This window comes from Melitaea cinxia, chromosome 25 (genome assembly GCF_905220565.1).
Source record: "Melitaea cinxia chromosome 25, ilMelCinx1.1, whole genome shotgun sequence".
Taxonomy (NCBI): domain Eukaryota; kingdom Metazoa; phylum Arthropoda; class Insecta; order Lepidoptera; family Nymphalidae; genus Melitaea; species Melitaea cinxia.
In genome coordinates this window covers 6,468,512-6,488,151 of record NC_059418.1, presented here as the reverse complement: position 1 = coordinate 6,488,151, position 19,640 = coordinate 6,468,512, and the positions used below count along the sequence as shown (strand labels likewise).

General features: G+C 34.2%; 1 protein-coding gene and 2 non-coding genes across 3 annotated transcripts in view; 2 read left to right on the top strand and 1 right to left on the bottom strand.

Annotated features, from left to right (window-relative positions):
• The window catches only part of LOC123665945 (oxysterol-binding protein-related protein 8), a 47,691-nt gene extending 31,534 nt beyond the window's left edge, over window positions 1-16,157 (bottom strand). The window contains exons 1-8 of the mRNA XM_045600170.1: window positions 15,899-16,157; window positions 10,267-10,330; window positions 7,788-7,894; window positions 5,589-5,759; window positions 4,815-4,901; window positions 3,956-4,100; window positions 2,685-2,805; window positions 1,898-1,995 (exon numbers count right to left, since the gene is read on the bottom strand). Coding sequence (XP_045456126.1) covers window positions 1,898-1,995; window positions 2,685-2,805; window positions 3,956-4,100; window positions 4,815-4,901; window positions 5,589-5,759; window positions 7,788-7,894; window positions 10,267-10,330; window positions 15,899-16,009 — 904 coding nt within the window. The 5' untranslated portion in view covers window positions 16,010-16,157. The remainder of the gene's footprint in view (window positions 1-1,897; window positions 1,996-2,684; window positions 2,806-3,955; window positions 4,101-4,814; window positions 4,902-5,588; window positions 5,760-7,787; window positions 7,895-10,266; window positions 10,331-15,898) is intronic.
• Trnac-gca lies at window positions 6,728-6,799 on the top strand. The gene has a single exon. It is a non-coding gene; the product is annotated as a tRNA-Cys (tRNA).
• On the top strand, window positions 9,495-9,568 carry Trnan-guu. Its single transcript has one exon. It is a non-coding gene; the product is annotated as a tRNA-Asn (tRNA).
• Window positions 16,158-19,640: the final 3,483 nt, after the last annotated feature.

Genomic DNA, 19,640 nt, shown 5'->3' with positions numbered 1-19,640 from the left:
AAAACTCATGGCCCTTTTATCTCTGATACTCCTTCGATCACCAAGAGATAACTTGGGCAGTTCGAAGCATCTCAACAATGGCAATTTAGAGTCGATTTTAAAAGGGCTCGTCGTCAGACTTTTCGTAATTTTTTCGTTATTATCATTGTCAACGTACGTTTTGAACTCTGAACGGACGCTTAGCGGAGAATAGTCAGCTACGGATAGTAAGGGCGATGGGGAACTACAGGTTGATTCGGCTAATTTCATTACTTGTATTAATAGTTATCCAAGCGATATAACAAGCGTGCAAGGGACGGGATAAAAAATAATTAGTGTATTGATAACTTTTTGATCTAATCAAAATCTGATCTTGATAATATGTTGCTAATTCTACTTATATAATTATATACCCGCTTGTAACAAGAGGGTACTAATGCTTGATTGGATTTTTTAAGGAACTGTTTGACTGTAAGAACTACAAAGAGAACAAGTTGGTTACTGTAAAAATAATTATGGTTTTATAGCTTTCAGTTGTGACAGTGGGGCGCGATTGATTCCGCCAATGTCACGTAGAGTGGAGAACACACGTAGGAGATTGGTCGGTGCGGTTGAGATATCTGTCTCAATTTAATTTCGAAGACAGGCAAAATAATCAGACTATCATCATTAGACCTTACATAATTATCTTTATGAAATTATTGGAGTTTTTTTATTACCACCCGAGATCCAATTCGAGAAGATTGCCATAGTATTTTAAATATCACATTATTATTGAGAATTTTAATGTGCAACAAGGTTGTATAGAACTGGATACAGTATGAATACGAATAATTTAATTTTTGGTATAATTATATTGTTTTTTAATGTTTATTATTGTATTTATTATTTGCTTTTTTTGACTTATAAAGTTTGGATATAAGGTAATCTATGAGTACTATCATTTTCGACAAAATATTGAATACTTCAAATCACGAGATGTGGTTATTTAATGACAAGCCATTTGGCAAATGCTTTGCTTTCTGTGCATTTGTCCATCAAAGTCTGTCTATATTCGTGTAACGCGTTAAACGCTGCCTTGATTTTTTAGTTCCGTCGGTACCGTCTTGAGCATTATATAACCGCGAGTGAGAGTCAACTTAAAAAATATGATTTAGAAAAATATGTCAGATAGTGTAAGAAAAAATAAATAAATTCTTTAAGAATGGGTAAGGTAGTGCAATAAAAACTTATCAATATTTTTTTTTTGTAAATAAGCACTTTTAAGCTGGTTCCACAGACTAAATAATTGAGGACCAACCTTATGTCCCCGTGGCGTTCAACGTGTTAACGCCTAACTCGAATATTAGCCGATTTCTGAACATAGTTGATAGGATTTAGAACATATTGGATAGGATATATATCAAGTTGGCTTGGTATGCTTGTCATTAACACATCTTAAGCTAAATTTTGATTTGTGATATTAATCTCTTGAGTATTAATATCAATAACCATTTGCCTTCTGAATCCAAGATCGAAATACACATAAAAATGACGTTACATTTTTATTTAAAAGTTACAACTTAATTTCACTAATGACAACTAAATTCAAAGTTTAGAAGATCGCCACAAACCTTCCTTAAATTTGTTGCCAAAACCCTTGTCCACAAACTTTAAACCTTGCCATCTTTTCGTTTTTGCACGAAATGACTAATAAATCCTACATCACTTACCAAAATTGTCCAAAAACCGAAAAAGCATATTTTCCTAAATTAATAAATTTAACGATCAAAAAAAACAAGCTAAAAATTTGAACAAATTGTACCCAACTTTTTAAAAAACATGTTCCCAAAAATTCAAAACAAACAGAAACTTGGATAATCTGTTAGACAAATTTGATGCCAAAGGTATGTTTTATATCTTGAACTAAAAGACTCACCATGCTCGTTGAAGTGCTTCTCGAGCTCCTCATGAGAAATGTTGGTCTGGGACGCTGGCGCATCCTCTACTGTCTGTTCTGGTCGAGAACGGGAACATCTGTGGCAAATATCTATATATTAATACCTAAAGAAAAAACTTTGTACCCCTTTTTACGGAAATTGCGCGGACGGAGGAGTATGAAATTTCGCCCATTTATAGTTTATATAGAGGAGGAGGGCAGAATGCTAATATTTTGTTAAAATTATAGATAAAAAGTACATTAAATCAACAAAAAAAAAAAAACATTACACACACTACCACGTATTTATACTCTTTTGTTTATTGTTCAAACTTATAATTTAAATTAATAATGGTCGAATTTTGACCAATGGGTGACTACTTCTCCTAATTATTCTACAAGCACAATACATTATTACGTATAAAGGTAGATCACAGCAGAATATCAGACTTACAGAAATAACACTACTCTCTAACTCCAGGAATTTAAGTCGCCTGAATCAATCAGGACAACCTTGCATCATAACAAATAATAGACAAAGTTCGGCGACAAAGAAACGCACGGCTCACCTGATGGCAAACGGTTACCGTAACTTATAGACGCCTGCAACACCAGAACCGTCGCAACTGCGTTGTCGACCCTACCCCCGAGCCTGTCGAGCTCTCTACCTTACTCACACGGAGGGAAGGAAAGAATACAAGACTACCCCCAGTTGGGCTGCTCCAGATTTCGAGCAGGATATGTCCTGTTCTACCCGACTTCAGTCAGGATACTCCAGATCACTTACCTGAGCATGGCATTGCTGCAGCGGAGTGCTAGTTCGAGTCCGTCTAGCCAGCAGTGTCCGGCCGCCTGAGAGGGGGCGCGGAAGATCAGGTGGGCTGTGGGCAGAGGCTGGACCACTGCGCCTGGGGGGTAAAATGTATTTCGATGTTTTACTACGCTTCAGCCATTAACATCCCACAGCTGGGCCTCTTTCTCTATGTAGGAGTCGGGAGCTTAATCCATTATGCTACACCACTGCGGGTTGACATATTCCCTACTATAAGTGACGATCGCTATCAAGTGTATACAATAACAATCGGGACCAACAGCTCTACGTCCTCTGAGGCACGGTGCGACAAGGGCAGACAACAAAACCAGAAATAAATATTTGTTGAAGCCCAAATACAAACTTCGAACGGTAATCGACTGCCGGTGTGTGGGTGTGTACACCAGAGCGGTCGTCATATTTTACTAAGTTAACATATATATAAAAAGTGTGTGTGTACTTATGTACGCACGTAAGAAGTTAAGCTTCTTATAGGTAACTTCAAGTTGCTAACTTCTTCGTTGACTAGCTAACTTCAGGATGTCGGTTTTTTTGTGACGGTGTGGGGGCGCGTGTTAAAAAATTTACCCTCATCATTTTTCCCTACCGCGCCCAAAGAAGTATAACTTCAAAAATATTTTTTGAAACAGCTTAGCAATAAAACATATTGTATGTTCGCATATTTAAAAGAGTAGACCAAAAAAAAGAAAGAACGATATCTCCTTTTGTCGCACTATTGTAGATTAATCCCAATAAAAATATGATTTGAACACAGTACATTTAAATTAACTTCTTAATTTACTAACTATACTAATATTATAAAGCATTTACTGATATGGATGCATCCGCTAATTACGTGAGCTATTTTTCGATTACTTTAGATCCCCCCCCACACACACACACTTTGGTGAGATTTAGTGAGATTTGCCTGGACTCCCCCCCCCCTCCCCCCTTAAGGGAAATATTAAACTGTCAAGTATACTTTTAATAGCCACGAGATTTATTTTAGCGCGCAAAATGAACACTCGAAATATTTTTTTTCAAATATCTGTAATATTTTATACATTTTTTTAGGTTCATGTGAGTTTTTTGATTATACCCTCGGTTTAAATGAGATTTGGTGAGATTTCATATTAGTAATTAATGGATGTCCCGTAAACTAAGGATTATAGGCTATTTTGTTCCTCAATTTAACCCGTATGAAACCCCAGGACACAACCAGACAGTATATACTATGTGTGTATTACCGATAGTCTCATTATGCGGTCCCCTGGGCGCCCAGATACTCTGCTCCAGCGGGTGATACAACTTGAAACAGAAGCCGTCCTTCTTGCTCGGTCGTTCTATCACCTGACAAGAGGTCAGGAGCACGGTGCCTACCCAGTGACTGCGCTGTAAAAGAGATCGAAACGTTAAAATTAACACAACTATACTTTTCATAAAATATTTCAGTCTATGTGGACCCTGCATTCTTTTCCAGGGTGGTAACGATTCCCGCCTCGTATTTGGGTGTGATATATGTATTATGCATACATATTATTTATATGTGTTTATCGAAACAAAAATATATGTAGAGATAACAGTCGGCTGTACCTATAACACAAGCATTAAGTTGCTTACTTTATGAATAGATGACCTTGTGGGTATAAAAAGAAATTTAAAAAAAGTTCAGTACATGTAAGATCTTTTGAAACACTTAGTAGGTAGTCTGTATTTTTTATCAGTCGCTTTCAGCACAGCACATCGAACCAAAATAACCAAAACAATTTGAAAGGAAATGAAATGAGTTAAAACACGGGATACTCCTTTAATTCGATTCGGTAATCTAATAATCCGATTTCGGTTCCGTTTCGAAATTCAGAACTTTATTTATGTGAATGTCATTTTTGGAGATACTGCAACCGATTTAATATGTATATAATGCCATTATTTTTTTACATGCATTCAGCCTGTAACATCCCACTGCTGGGCATAAGCCTCTTTCTCCATGTAGAAGAAGGATCGAAGTTTAATCCACCACGGTGCTTCACTGCGGATTGGCGGGTATGTAGTGTGAATAACGATCGCTACATACAACATAATAATAATAACTTAATAATTACTTACTTTAACCTTAGGAGTTTTGTAAAGAAGTAGCAGTCCAGGCTTCAAAACGCACCACAATTTCGTCCATGACTTCAAAGACCCTCGGACCTGAGAACACCAAAAAATGAATAAATATAGCAACTCTATTCAATATATGGCTGCAAATATATGGCCATGGCCTTATACACATATGGCCATAGCCTCAAGTGTTTAACCTTCAGCCAGTCGGCAAGCACAACAAAAGAAGTGATCCTGGATATTGTATAGCAGAGCTGAAGCTCGTTTCTTTCTAAACTAATATCCATAAGCATTTTTATTCTCTATATTGTAATAATAAGCAAACTTTAACTGTCAATAATTATTTAACTATCACGAGTAACAGCATGACTTTTCTATAGCCTATGTTTTTTATTAATTCTGATCACATCAAAATTATAAGTATTACTTGAGGACTGTCATATTTTATAAATTTATTTGTGATAATACAAATCTACTATAACTTGATGATCTAATAAAATACCATAATGATTGTGTTTTTTTTATAAAACTATAATAGGTCGGCAAACAAGCGTACAGCTCACCTGATGATAAGCGGTTACCGTAGCCTATAGACCCTAGCCCAATCCCCTCCAGGAGCTCTGGTCTTACTCACCACATGAACACAACACTGCTTGAAAGCAGTATCATTTAGATGTGATCTTCTGTTAGGTCAAGGTACTTCCCCAGTCGGGTTGCTCCAGATTTTGAGCAGGATATGTCCTACTGTGCCCTACCCCAGTTAAAACCATAGCTTACCTTTAGCCAGTCAGCTAGTACAACAACGGAGGGATCCTCAATGTTGTGAAGTAAGGCCGAAGCAGCCCGTTTTTTCTCCTTTCGATAGTGTTGCCTCTGAGCCTTGTAGCTCTCCTTGCGGGAGAGCGCCGTGCTAGCCCGGGATACACCCCCCACCGCTGTTTCCGACGACTGGGGAAGAAAAAAAAAAAAGAGGGTACTTTAGACCACACGACTGAAGTAAAACATCTTTAGCTCTGTCTAACTTATATCTCCCTCTCGACTTCCGTTCACCTCACCCGATCAAACTTTTCGTAACGCTCTCGTCACGCATTCACCAGCTTACTCACTTAAGTCAAGCGTGCGTAAAGAAGTTTTACTTCAAAACAGAAAAAAAAAAATAACTAATCTAATTTTTTTTCGGTTTTATCCTAACATTTGTTTTTTTTTTTTTTTTTTTTTTTTTATTTGAACGTTTGTTCTACTTAATATTAAACGAATAGATGTTCATAATTTGTAGTAATGATTTTATTAAATTAAATAATAAATAAATAATTTGAGAAGAAACACAGGATCAGACAATATTTTTGTTTTGTCACAACTTAATTGGTAATATGGGTTTTAATTTTTTATTCGTTTTATGATTATTCTGATTGTCAATTTATACTCGATTTTTGTTATGAACCGACTTCCAAAAAAGACGCGGTTCTCAATTCAATTGTATTTCTTTTATAATAATAATTAAACGTCAAAATTATTGTTAACTAGCTGTACCAAGCGCGTACCTGCGCTTTTTTTTTGTTCGTACCAACTCCGAAATCTTTGTGGGCTCATGCACAACACTGCTGAAGATCATGACATGATCAAATGCATAGTTTACGATTCTATAAAGGACATACAGACAAACATTCATTTTTATATATACGAATGTATGTTATTGCACACAACTATTCGCAACCTCATACATGTTACACAAACGTAATTTATCTAACACATTATTTACTGGAAGGTTATCTTATCAGGAGGCTTATACTTTTTTTTAATTTTAATTAATCTTATTATATAATAAAAGTATATTATAAAAGTATATTATATATCGATCATTGTTACATGTATTATCAATTAATAATATGGCTTATAATTTCACAAAACTATCAAGCGGGGATATAGCTCAGTGGTAGAGCATTCGACTGCAGATCGAGAGGTCCCCGGTTCAAACCCGGGTGTCCCCTGACTACATTTTTAGTTTATTTTTTACAAATAATTTATATTTGACAATTTATTTTAGTATTTGTATCTAAGAATAATTCATTGAAACAATTTTTTTTTTATGAAAATTTATAAACATACTTTATTTTTAACTAACTTCAAAGGAGAAAAGTTATTAACTTGCATTATGTTGTTTTGTAAATTTTATTTTAGAAGATACCTATGTATGTTAGCTTGTAATATGCACAATAAAGTATATTTCTTCTTTTTCTTCTAACTTGTGTTTTTTATGTGTGTTATACCTACTGGTTGTACCGATTTTCATGTAACGTATTCGAAGCTGGTGCTTGTCGTGTGTCTGCCTGTATGACGTCGATTCAAATTATCTTACGAGTGGGTCTGATTTATACGTAATAATGCGTCAATTAGTTCACTTCGACTACATCGAAGATTCATTCACATTTTTTGACCAATTTCCAAAAAAGGAAGAGGTTCCCGATTCGATTGAGTTTTTTTAAATGTATCTTCAGAACTTTTGACTAGGTGAGCCGATTTCGATGATTATTTTTAATCGAAAGGATGTGCTTGTCGTGTAGTTTAAATTTAATTAAGTTCTGACAAGTACTTTTTGAGTTATATCTAATAATGCGTATTTACTTGACTATTTTTCGTCGACCTACGTTTTATTATACCGTATAACTTTTAACTGGATGTAACGATTTTGATGATTCTCGCTTTAATCGAAAGCTAATGCTTGTCATGTATTCCCGTTTACATTTGATCGCCATCTGATGACTACTTTTTGAGAGTAAACTTTGATAACGCGTATTTAATTGAATGTTTTTTCGTGTACCTACGTTGTTTTGCTTGTCGATGTAACTGAAATCGGTTTTTTTAACAAATTGTGCATCCATTCGCTCGCAAAATATACTCGTTCTAAGGAAAATGGTGCTTGGGTGTAGGACTTAAAATGGGTATGATCAACAACTACAACAACAGTTATTATAGTACCTTATCAGAAGAGGTCCCGTCTGGAGGGTGCGCCCTCCCGTCACCGGAGGCCGGAGTCGCTAGCGGAGCGCCCGGGGAGCGAGGCGGGGGCGTGAGGGTTGGCTCGCCTGGAATATCATTAACCATTAAAATAGTCTAAAATAAATAAATTCGATTTAATGGAATCGAACCAAGTCTTAATTTAGATATAATATCTTTCTTTCTACTAAACCTACTAATATTATAAATACGAAAGTTTGCGAGGATGGATGTTCGTTTAAAAATGCATGGTATCTGCATAGGCATTGCAGAAAATTTCCTGCTCAAAATATGGGGCAGCCCGACAGGGGTAGTACCTCGACCTCACAGAAGATCACAGCTAAATAATACTCTTTTCAGGCAATATTGTGTTCCTGTTGGTGAGTAAGGTGACCAGTGTGGCCTGAATGACCCTTGTTTGGCGACCTAGTTATATATATAAAAAAAATTGTTACCATTCATGTCGACATTTTTCACGTCATTGGATTTTACAAAGATGTAGTCGAGAGGTTATATTTAAAATACATGAACATATAGAAATATATACAGGGTGTTCGACTCCTAACTGCATTCCTTAAAATTGGGGGTTCCGCAGGTGTTATTAGATCATGTTCCTCGTAAAAATGGATCTTATATATCAAAACTTCCTGACTGAAAAGCTTAAACCAATTTTGTGCTACTAATAATGCATTAGGTCTATAAATGTCACAATTTTTTTGCGGCCTGATCCGCAATTTTCCCATTTTTAAAGTAAAACTTTAAAATGTACCGAATTCATTCTTTCATTTTGGCGGACAGAAAAACAAATGAAAAGTGGTGGGAAACTGTTTTTACTTATAATTTCATTTTTAAAATGTCACTTTTTCATGATATCAAAACCAACCAGTTACAATAGAACCAAAAAGATTTTATTCCAACTTTTTACCGGAAAATACGAAAACTATTTCTCCGACGTATTATATGTTGGTTTAAATAATACTAAAATTGTTCACAATACTCAATAGAAGCATCTGGGAAGTTCTGGTCAAGAAGTTTAAATAATATTATGTATATATATATGTGTGTGTATATATTTATATGTGTAGTGTATTTATATATTTTTATGTAATACGTGCAGTAATTTTTAGTATAGTTAATATTGTCTATAATATGTGTATATATATGTATGCATGTATTTGTGTATATTTGGTTTTCTTCCTGTTTCCCTTCATTTTAAGTCTATACACCCTTCCGCTTTTTTCACATTATCTCCTCCAAGCTTGTTATCTGGAAGAAATCGCTGTTTAGCGATAAGACCGCCTGTTGTACATTTCCTTTTGTATGTATTATTTTATAAATTGTAAACTTCTTTTTATGTGTACAATAAAGAGTAAATTATTATTATTATTTAGATCATTGCTTTTAAAAATAATCCGATTTTTTTTCCCTTTATAATATGTATTGATCAAATTTAATTTAAAATGTTTCGTTCTAGAAGCTTGATCATCTTTACAAATTGAAAGCATGTTACATTTCAGACACAAGTACGCATCAAAATTTTGTAAACTACCTCTTGAACAATGTTCCTTACGAATGAATCAATGTCCATGTAACATGCCGTATCTACACGCTTGTTCGTTTTCATAGCTTCAAGGCGTCACACATATCAAGTACAAGAGTGTGTATCTCTAATTCGCTCGTCCGCTCGTCGCCTCCGTGGCGCAATCGGCTAGCGCGTTCGGCTGTTAACCGAAAGGTTGGTGGTTCGAGCCCACCCGGGGGCGGTACATTTTTATTATCATTTTCTTTTATTTTTCCTAAAATTTATTGATCATAGTTTTTTTTTTTTTATATATACTATTGAAATTGTTGAAATGCTTATAAATAAAATAATCTGGTGTTTAATCCTTAAGAATATTAAGCACGCTGTGTAAAAAAAATCAGAGAAACTTATACAACTGACAATGCTAACTAATACTATAAAGCTAAATCATTGTTTATTTGTTTTAATGCACTAATCTTTGAAGCTACTGCTCCAATTATTAATATTATTTTTTTTTTTTTGTTATCCCATTTCCCAACATAGGCTATAGACTATATAACATTATTGTACGTTCTTTCCTCAATTAACGCGGCAGAAATCGCGGGGCACGGCTAGTATATCTATAATATAAAAATGAGTCGCTGAATGTGTTGCTAAGCGCAAAACTCGCAAACGGTTGGACCGATTTCGCTAATTCTTTTTTTAAAATATTCCTTGAAGTACGAGGATGGTTCTTACGGAGAGAAAAATTCTAAAAAAAAATTTTAAATTTTCTGAAAAAGTCTAAAAACAACACTTTTCTATACTCCCATACAAAAGATTTGTGATAATACTTAAAAGTAAATTTGAACTTTAATACCATACGATAAAGTTTGTGTTAGGCGATACGAAGTTCGCCGGGTCAGCTAGTGTATTATAATTATTCCCATGTTCTCTTACCGTAAGTAGGCGGTGTCGACGGCGCTGTCGCTGATAAAACGACGCTCAACGGCTGGTGTTGTTTCTGAAAATGATAAGTAAAACATTTTACAATTTAATCTATACAAATAAATAAAATTGGAGTGTCTGTCCGTAATAATAAAATAACCGCTTTTTACTAAATGCATATGAACGTTTACACGGTACATATACCAAAATAACATTTTTTTACAATTTTTATCTGTCTGTCTGTTTGTTCCGGCTAATTTCTAAAACTGCAGGGCCGATTTTGACGGGAATTTCGCTGGTAGATAGCTGATGCAACAACGAGTAACTTGGGCTACTTTTATTTTAGAAATTTATTTATTTTATAACTCTGCGAACTGAAAAATAACTTTTTTGTTAAATTCTACGCAGACGAAGTCGCGGGCACAGCTAGTGAATAATAATAATAGCTTTTTTTGTTTATCATATCACTGAGAGAAGAATTACTCGAAAACTGTTGATAAACTGTTGAATAAAATATACGAAGGTCGGAATTACGGATAAAGTATTGTAATCTGTTTATATATAAAATTCTCGTGTCACAATGTTAGTTATCGTACTCCTCCGAAACAACTGGAACGATTTTTTGAAATTTTAAATTATTTTTCATCTGAAATTTATTGAATTGAAATTTTAAATTATTTTAATCTATTTTTCATACCTCTAAGTTATAAGGATTAGTTTTATAAGATTAAGGGGATTAATAACATATATGGCAAAACAACGTTTGCGAAGTTAGCTAGTAATTTTTATTTTATTTTATGTATTTATTTATTCAACTTTATTGCACACACAAAAAATAAGATACATTTTAGAACGATTAGATACAAAGACAAATAATGTATGCAAAGGCGGCCTTATCGCTTATAGCGATCTCTTCCAGGCAACCTTTAATTTTTATATAATTAAACATATACATATATACTAGATTTTTTACCGCACGCACTATTTTGGCTATACCGTTTTTTTTTTCTCTCTCTCTCTCTCTTTAATAGAGCCTATGCCACTCAGTGATAACGTTTAAGCTTTTTTGTTTTTTTTTTTTTATGTCACTAGGTCGGCAAACAAGCGTACGGCTCACCTGATGGTAAGCGATTACCGTAGCTTATAGACACCTGCAACACCAGAAGCATCGCAAGCGCGTTGCCGACCCAATACCCAATCCCCCCCCCCCAGGAGCTCTGGTCACCTTACTCACGACAGGAACACAATATTGCTTGAAAACAGTATTATTTAGCTGTGATCTTCTGTAAGGTCGAGGTACTACCCCAGTCGGGCTGCTCCATATTTTGAGCAGGAAATTCCTGCTGTGCCCTACCTCAGTTGAAGTAGAGCACAGCAGGAAATATCTCCCTTGAACTCTAGAGCAGTCAGACTGAAGTACGTCAACCTTACAGAGTCTATAAATTATTAAGAAATTCTCTAAATTGTTCGATGAAGTCCTATCAAGGGCGTCTCAAGGTGTTATAATGTAACTGTATTACGCTTCAGCCTGTAATATCCCACTATAGGACATAGGTCTCTTTCCCCATGTAGGAGAAGGACTGACTGACTGGAACTGTATTAACATATGTTATAGTACCCCCTCTCTTCCCGTGGGTGTCGTAAGAGGCGACTAAGGGTTAACACAGTCCACTACCACCTTGGAACTTAAAAAGCCAACCGATTGCGGGATAACCATCCAACTGCTGGCTTTGAAATACACGGGCCGACGACAAAGCCAGCCCTGCGGTCACCAACCCGCTTGCCCAGCGCGGTGACTATGGGCAACACATGAGTTCACGTCGTTTTTGACGCGAACTTGCGGAGGCCTATGTCCAGCAGTGGACTGCGATAGGCTGGAGTAATGATGATGATGAGTGATGATAATAACAGAGAGACATATTCGCAGTAGCGGCAGAGCTCTTAATAAAGCAAACAAAAAACGAGTGTGCTTTAGACCACACGACTTTAGTAAAACTTCTTTAGCAATAGGCCTGCACTGTGTCTTAGATATACGAAACGTAACTGGCTATGAGAGAAAGAGAGAAAGAAGATGTGTGCTCGCACTTCTCTCTCTTGCTCTGTTCGCCAATTCTGATCACACTTTTCGTCAAGCTTGCGTCACGCATTCACCAGCTTACTCCCAACTTTAACAAGTCAAGCGTGCGTAAAGAATTTTGCTTAAAAAAAATCATTCATAATTGTTCCCTAGCGCGCCCAAAGAAATATAACTTCAAAAAGTCAATGCGAGCGAAGCCGCGTGTAACAGCTAGCCAATCATAAAAATCTGTTTAATATACATATATATATATATATTTATTACTAGCTGCCCGGACAGACTTCGTTCTGTCAACAGTTAATGGTAAAAATTAAATTTGTTTTTTTTTTTTTTTTAGTATACAAACCTTCATTGGGCCTTAAGGAACATACAGAAAAAAAAAATAGCCGAATCGATCGAGCCATTCTCGAGTTATGCGCTTAGCAACATTCATTTTTTTATTTATATAGATAAAAGAGACCGCCTTTCGAAAAACATTAAAACAAGAACCACAATTTATATTATGACAAATAAAATAACGGCTCAAGCAAATACATTTTATCATTTATCAATACACACTTTATCAACATAATAAAAATTATTTCAACGTACGTTATCACTTTTAAATTGATAATTGTACTATTGTTTACTCGCAAACGAAAAAAAAATCAACTTCATGGACATGGACCAGTAATACATGAAGACAGTAAAGCAAGTAGATGAAATAAATAAATAATAGTTAAAAAAAAAAACACACTTATAAATAAACCAAACTAAAAATTAATAATCTTATCGAATATTATCGTCATCGGTCCTCGATAAGTCTCATCATTCATCATCATCATCATTTCCACCTATTACAGTCCACTGCTGGACATAGGCCTCCACGCGGAAAAAGTCGCGGGCACAGCTAGTTTATACTAATATTATAAAGCTGAAAAGTTTTTCTGTTTGTTTAAGCAGGTTAATCTCGGGAGCTACGGGGTCGATTTTAAAAATTATTTATGAATAAAATAGCCCATTTACCGACGAAGGCTATTGGCCATTCATTTCCTCAAATTCATCATCATCATCATCATCATTACAGCCTATACAGTCCACTGCTGGACATAGGCCTCCACAAGTTCACGCCAAAAATAACGTGAACCCATGTGTTTTGCCCATAGTCACCACGCTGGGCAGGCGGGTTGGTGACCGCAGGGCACAGCTAGTGATATATTTTTGTTTTATTTATTATTAATTTGTACGATTTTATTTTTGTGTTACCCACACATTAGGAAATTCTAAACATTTTTTAATATCATATCAAAAATCGACCGTTCCGATCGAACCTGCATCTCCGACTGACCGTGTCGGTGCTCTAGCCAATTAAGCTATGAAACGATGTACCTGTTACATCGAAATTTTTGATATGATGATTTTATATTCGGTCTAAGCGACCGTGGTGACGTCTATAGTAAGTTCTTTACAGAAACCCGAACTATTAAAGTTTCATATTACAATGAATTTTCATTCATTATTATTTATTTAGTATAACTACGTTCATTCCGTAGACAATACTTATCTATCTATGCGGCATATCTTTGTAATCTAATCTTAGATTAACAATTTTTTATATAAATTTTTTGTTTGTTGTTTTCACGATTTTCGAGATATTTTTTAACTTATCATAGCATCAATAATTACGGCTTAATATCTCAGTCAACCAATTCAGCCTATTGCGGTCCACAGCTGGACATAGGGCTCCCCAAGTTCGCGCCAGACATCCCGGTTTTCCGCAATCCTCATTAAGCCCACACCGGCAAATCTTACGTAGATCGTCAAATAGTATCTATATTGCTTTTATATTATTAGCCATATAGATGTTTGTCGTGGTCTGGGCGTTTGTGCTTGTGTGTTGTTTGTGTTTCCGGACCCCCCGACACAGGACAATGGGGGCTATTGAGTATTTTGTATATAGCTTATAAATAAGATCGAATCGCCGAATTATTTTCCAAACGACTACATCAAATTGGATAATTCTTCTTTGTATCCGTAATTGCTAGGAAAGTTTAAAAAAAAAAAACGAAAAAAAAAAAAACGACGACATTACGAAAAAAAAAAATAACAACGGTAGTATGAATTTCACCTAGTATATAAAACTACAAATATTTAATAGGTTTTTTTTTTTTTGTAATATAACATAAAACTGCTTCCCGTGACTTCGTTTCATGATAACACATTAACTTACTGAATTTCATTAATAAATTAAGTTTAATAAAAATCATTTAAATACTTTACTACTAATACTTTTATGGCGCAATTGATTGTAAGTGCTATGAGATACTGTTGTTATATTTATTAGTTTATTATATTATATTATTCAAATGTATATATATATGTATTGCTTGTAAGTATTAATGTGTAGATATTTGTATGTAAGTTTATTACAATGTAACTGCACCACCTACCCGATCCTCAAATAAATAGTATTCAATCCTATTTCGGGTTGTCTGGAAGAAATGGCTAACTAGCCATAAGACCGCCTCTTGTACTACACATTCTTAAGTTGTCTGTATTATTATTATTTTATATTTGCATATTGTGGTGTACAATAAAGAGTAAATAAATAAATAAATAAATAAATACTATTTAATTATATAAATAAAATCTTTAATAGGATTAACTAAAAATAATTATTTTTTTTATATTATCGAGTAAATAACATAAATTAATAACAAATTTGATAAGGTAACCTAATCGGTAAATTTAATCAACGTAGGATCGACCTACCTCATTATCTATACAAATAAATAAAATTTGAGTGTCTGTTGGTAATATGAAATCAACCACTTTTTTTGAAGATCACAGCTAAATAATACTGCTTTCAAGCAGTATTGTGTTCCTGTTGGTGAGTAAGGTGACCAGAGCTCCTGGGGGGGGGGGGGATTGGGGTTTGGGTCGGCAACGCGCTTGCGATGCTTCTGGTGTTGCAGACGCCTATAAGCTACGGTAATCTCTTACCATCAGGTGAGCTGTACGCTTGTTTGCCGAACTAAGATTTAAAAAAAAAAATGTATGTATACACAGTACATATCTATACAAATAAATGAAATTGGAGTGTCTGTTTGTAATATTAAAATAACCGGTATTTACTAAATGCATATGGATGTATACACGGTACGTAAATAATTATTATATAATTAAATTAAAATAATATTTTTTACAATTTTTGTCTGTCTGTCTGTTTGTTCCGGCTAATCTCTGAAACGGCTGGCCCGATTTTGACGGGACTTTCACTGGTAGATAGCTGATGTAATAAGGAGTAACTCAGGGTACTTTTACTTTAGAAATTTATTTATTTTATAACTCTACAAACTGAACAATAACTATTTTGTTAAATTCTACGCGGACAAAGTCGCGGGCACAGCTAGTAAAATAATATAAACATTAATACAATTTCTCAGAGGTTAAATAAACCAACATACAAACAAAAGATTTGATAGTTTTTTTTTTACGTAATATAATAATATTATTTATTATTCTTCGTATCTTGAACACAAAGTATTAAAGATTACCAATCTAGTCAATATTGTAATTAGCACTTACCTTCAAGTAATTCGGAGTCGACGACTGAAAGTGGTAGTCTGGAGCCCTCAGCGCCGGGGAGGAAGGGGTCGCAGTGGGGGTTGAAGCCTCGATGGCTGGGGAGGAACTCATGATGGATTTTGTATCAGATCATTTTACTCGACAATTGAATTAGACATCGTTTCTACACTCTGGTTATTAAATTGCAAAATCGCGGAACAAATTGCAAAATCTCGGAACAAATTGCAAAATCTCTGGATAAACTGCAAAATTGTAGTTCAAATTGCTAAATCGGTGAATAAATTGTAATTTTTGAAACCGAAATAGAGAAATATTTGTTACAATATAGTACAAAGTCGAACAAGATAAAGTATTGTAATAATTTAGTGTGCTAATTTTATTGTAAAAATTATATCATTAATTTAGTGCAGAGTGAAATATTTTTACTATATTTAATTTAATATATTATTATTTATCATTAAAATATAATTATATCTACTAAAGCGATAGGTTTTATTTATATTTATTATTGCTTTTAATATTTTTAAATATTATTATCACTGGTCAAGACACTGTATTTTTTTTATTTTCAATTTGGAATGGATAACTGGAATTTAGGTTTTATGTACAAATAAATATATAGGCAGTGAATCTATATATTTTAGGAATGTTCCTTTAAAAGGATTGGGAAATAGGAATGGAGATGATGTCACCTGAAAATACCAAATATTAAATTAATTTTGTGAAATATTTTTCACTAATATAAATAAAACAACGCAAGCATCCTTAAAATAAATATTCTAGGCTAAATAAAGTAACGCGATGACTCCTAAGAATAAAGCCTTAAGAAATAACAGTAAAGATAACATTATACAATATTAATAGATTAATTTAATACATCCTAATCTAGTATCTAATCACTACATTGTATAAAACAATGTCGCTTCCCGCTGTCTGCGTGCTTAGATCTTTAAAACTACGCAACGGATTTTGATGCGGTTTTCTTTAGTAAATCGAGTGACTCCAGAGGAAGGTTTATATGTATACATGTATAATATAGTAGGGGAACACTGATAGTTTTAGAGGTTTCTAATGTGATGTCGTAAATAAAAACACTTTTTTGCGCTTACATTGCAAATATTTATTTTATTTATTTTATATTTAGTATCAGCATCGCACCCGTGCGAAGCCGGGACGTGTCGCTAGTTATAAATAAATAATAGTTAATAAAAAACACGCTTTTATATAAAAACTAAACTAAAAAGGAATAATCTTATCAAATTGGTGTATTTTCATCTGTCCTCGACAAGTCTATCAAGTTTAAATGAAATCTGAACGTTTGAAGTGGGTCAAAATGAAGGGACTCGGTAACAAGCATACAAACATACAGGTGAAGCTAATAAAAAGTCAAAAGGAAAAACTGATTTAAAAAATACGAGTTCTCAACAAATTTTTTTTTTTTTTTTTTTGGTCTTCACAGTCTAGCATAATATATTCTCTAAGTATATCAAAGCGTAAAATATATTATGCATGCGCAAGGCCTTCAAAAAAATCAATGAAATTGATCGAACATCGCAAGCCACTTGACTAGTCAATGGCACAAGGCTCCAGATTAGAATTTTAGAGAAGGTTCATGCAAGCCCTTTGTGGAATTATTGTTTACACAGCTTTTCGCTCGCGACCTCGACCGCTTGTACACAGTTCTGGCTGTTTTATTATATCCCATTAAATATACCACATGTCGCTCAGTGATAACGATGTTTTGGTGAAAGAAGTTTTAAAATCGATCCATGTTTGATTTTATCCATTACGAACAAAAGGATATTCTAATCTTTTTCCATTTTAATCACTACATAGTATAAAACAAAGTCGCTTTCTCTGTCCCTGCACATGTATGTACGCTTAAATCTTTAAAACTACGCAACAGATTTTGATGCAGTTCTTTTTAATAGGTAGATTGATTCAAGAGGAAGGTTTATATGTATAATAACATCCATTAAATAGTGGAGAAATATTGTTATTTTTGAGTTTTCTAATGTTATGTCGTAAATAATTATTTTTTTTTTCGCTTTAATTGCAAACGCAGTCTAAACCCTACGAGATTTATCAAAATAATGTACTAAGTATTGTACACATTGAAAAGGTCTACAGAAAACTCCGCGATGGTATATACCTATTTCTTATGGATATCCCACAATAACATTTTTTTGTAATTTACTTTTTACGACAAATAATGGCTAATTTTCGAAGTGATTTTAACCAATACAGCATTAATAAGGATTAATCTCATTATCTAATTAAATACCTTAAATGTATTTTTTATTTAATATAGATCTATATGGCCCTTTACAGCATATTATTTAAATGAATATTTTCGAAGATATTACAGGTTTAAAAATCGCGGTACGTAGCGTTTGCGGCGGTTCCGGCCGGCTTTTACTCTAAGTTAACGCGTGCGGGCCACGGGCAGTAATGAATAAATCAAAACTACTGGATCGATTTTAATCATTTTTTCAGTGAATGACATAGGCTATAATTATATTTTATACCCGTGCGAAGCCGGAGCGGGTCGCTAGTACCATTATAAAAGTGTAAGTAATGTTACATGTTTAATCACAATTTCGTTAATAGTTAAATATATTCGTTTATTTTAGTTCCAAAAAGAAACACAGAACTTCGACACAAGTAGTAGGTAGTCTAATTATCATAGTTCTAACTCAAATCATGCCTTAATTCTTACAAATTGAAGTCAGTATTTTCGAAGTAGCACGTGGCAAGTATGCATATAGACAATTGTGTTTGCTCGCAAACGAAAAAAAAAAACGACTTCAATTACATCGACAAGTAATACAACGTAAGTTAAAGAAAAAAATTAACAAACGCACTAGTAGTCACTACGATTTTCGAGGGTTCCCCTCGATTTCTCTGGGATTCCATCATCAGATCCTTTTTTCCTTATCATGGTACCACCCTTGGGATATCTCCTTTCCAACAAAGAAAGAATTATCAAAATCGGTTCATAAACGACGAAGTTCCTCCTTATTTGAAGTCGGTTATTAAAAAGACAAAACAATCTGTTTGGCTTCAGTATCGACTGTAAAACTACCTTCAAAAAAAATTCTTTTAAATCATAATTTAATTTAAATCATAGGTATATCATATATATTTCAGATTTCGTAAATTAAAACAATCGCTGTAGTTATTAGGTTTGTGTGTTCAGATATAAGTCAGCCCTTGAAAGGACCTTGTACGAAGTATCCTTGAGAGCGAGGTCTTGGCCGAATGCCCATGCCTAGCTATCACCCCCTACGGAGCTGGATTTGAGTCGATTTATACTTATAATATTTTTATGTCATTTTTGCGAGTAGTTAGAACTTGTATCCTTATTGGTTACAGCTAAATAACACTGCTATGAAGCGGTGTCGAGCTGCTAGACAGAAGCGGGGATAGGGTTGGCAACGCGCTTACGATGCTTCTGGTGTTGCAAGCGTCTATGATCCGTAATCGCTTCCTATCAGGTGAGCTGTACGGTCGTTTGTCAACATATTTATATAAAAAAGTAATATAAAAAACACAAAATTACCACAAATAATTCAAAGCCTGAATAATGAAAGTTTTATAATAATATAGTAAATTGCTTTATCTCCTCTGACCTTTTAGCCTATAATCGAAATTACGCACGACCTTCACCCGCTTGTTAAATGATATATATGAAATTTTATAATATTAAACATATTATATACATAGTCTGGCCATTAATACT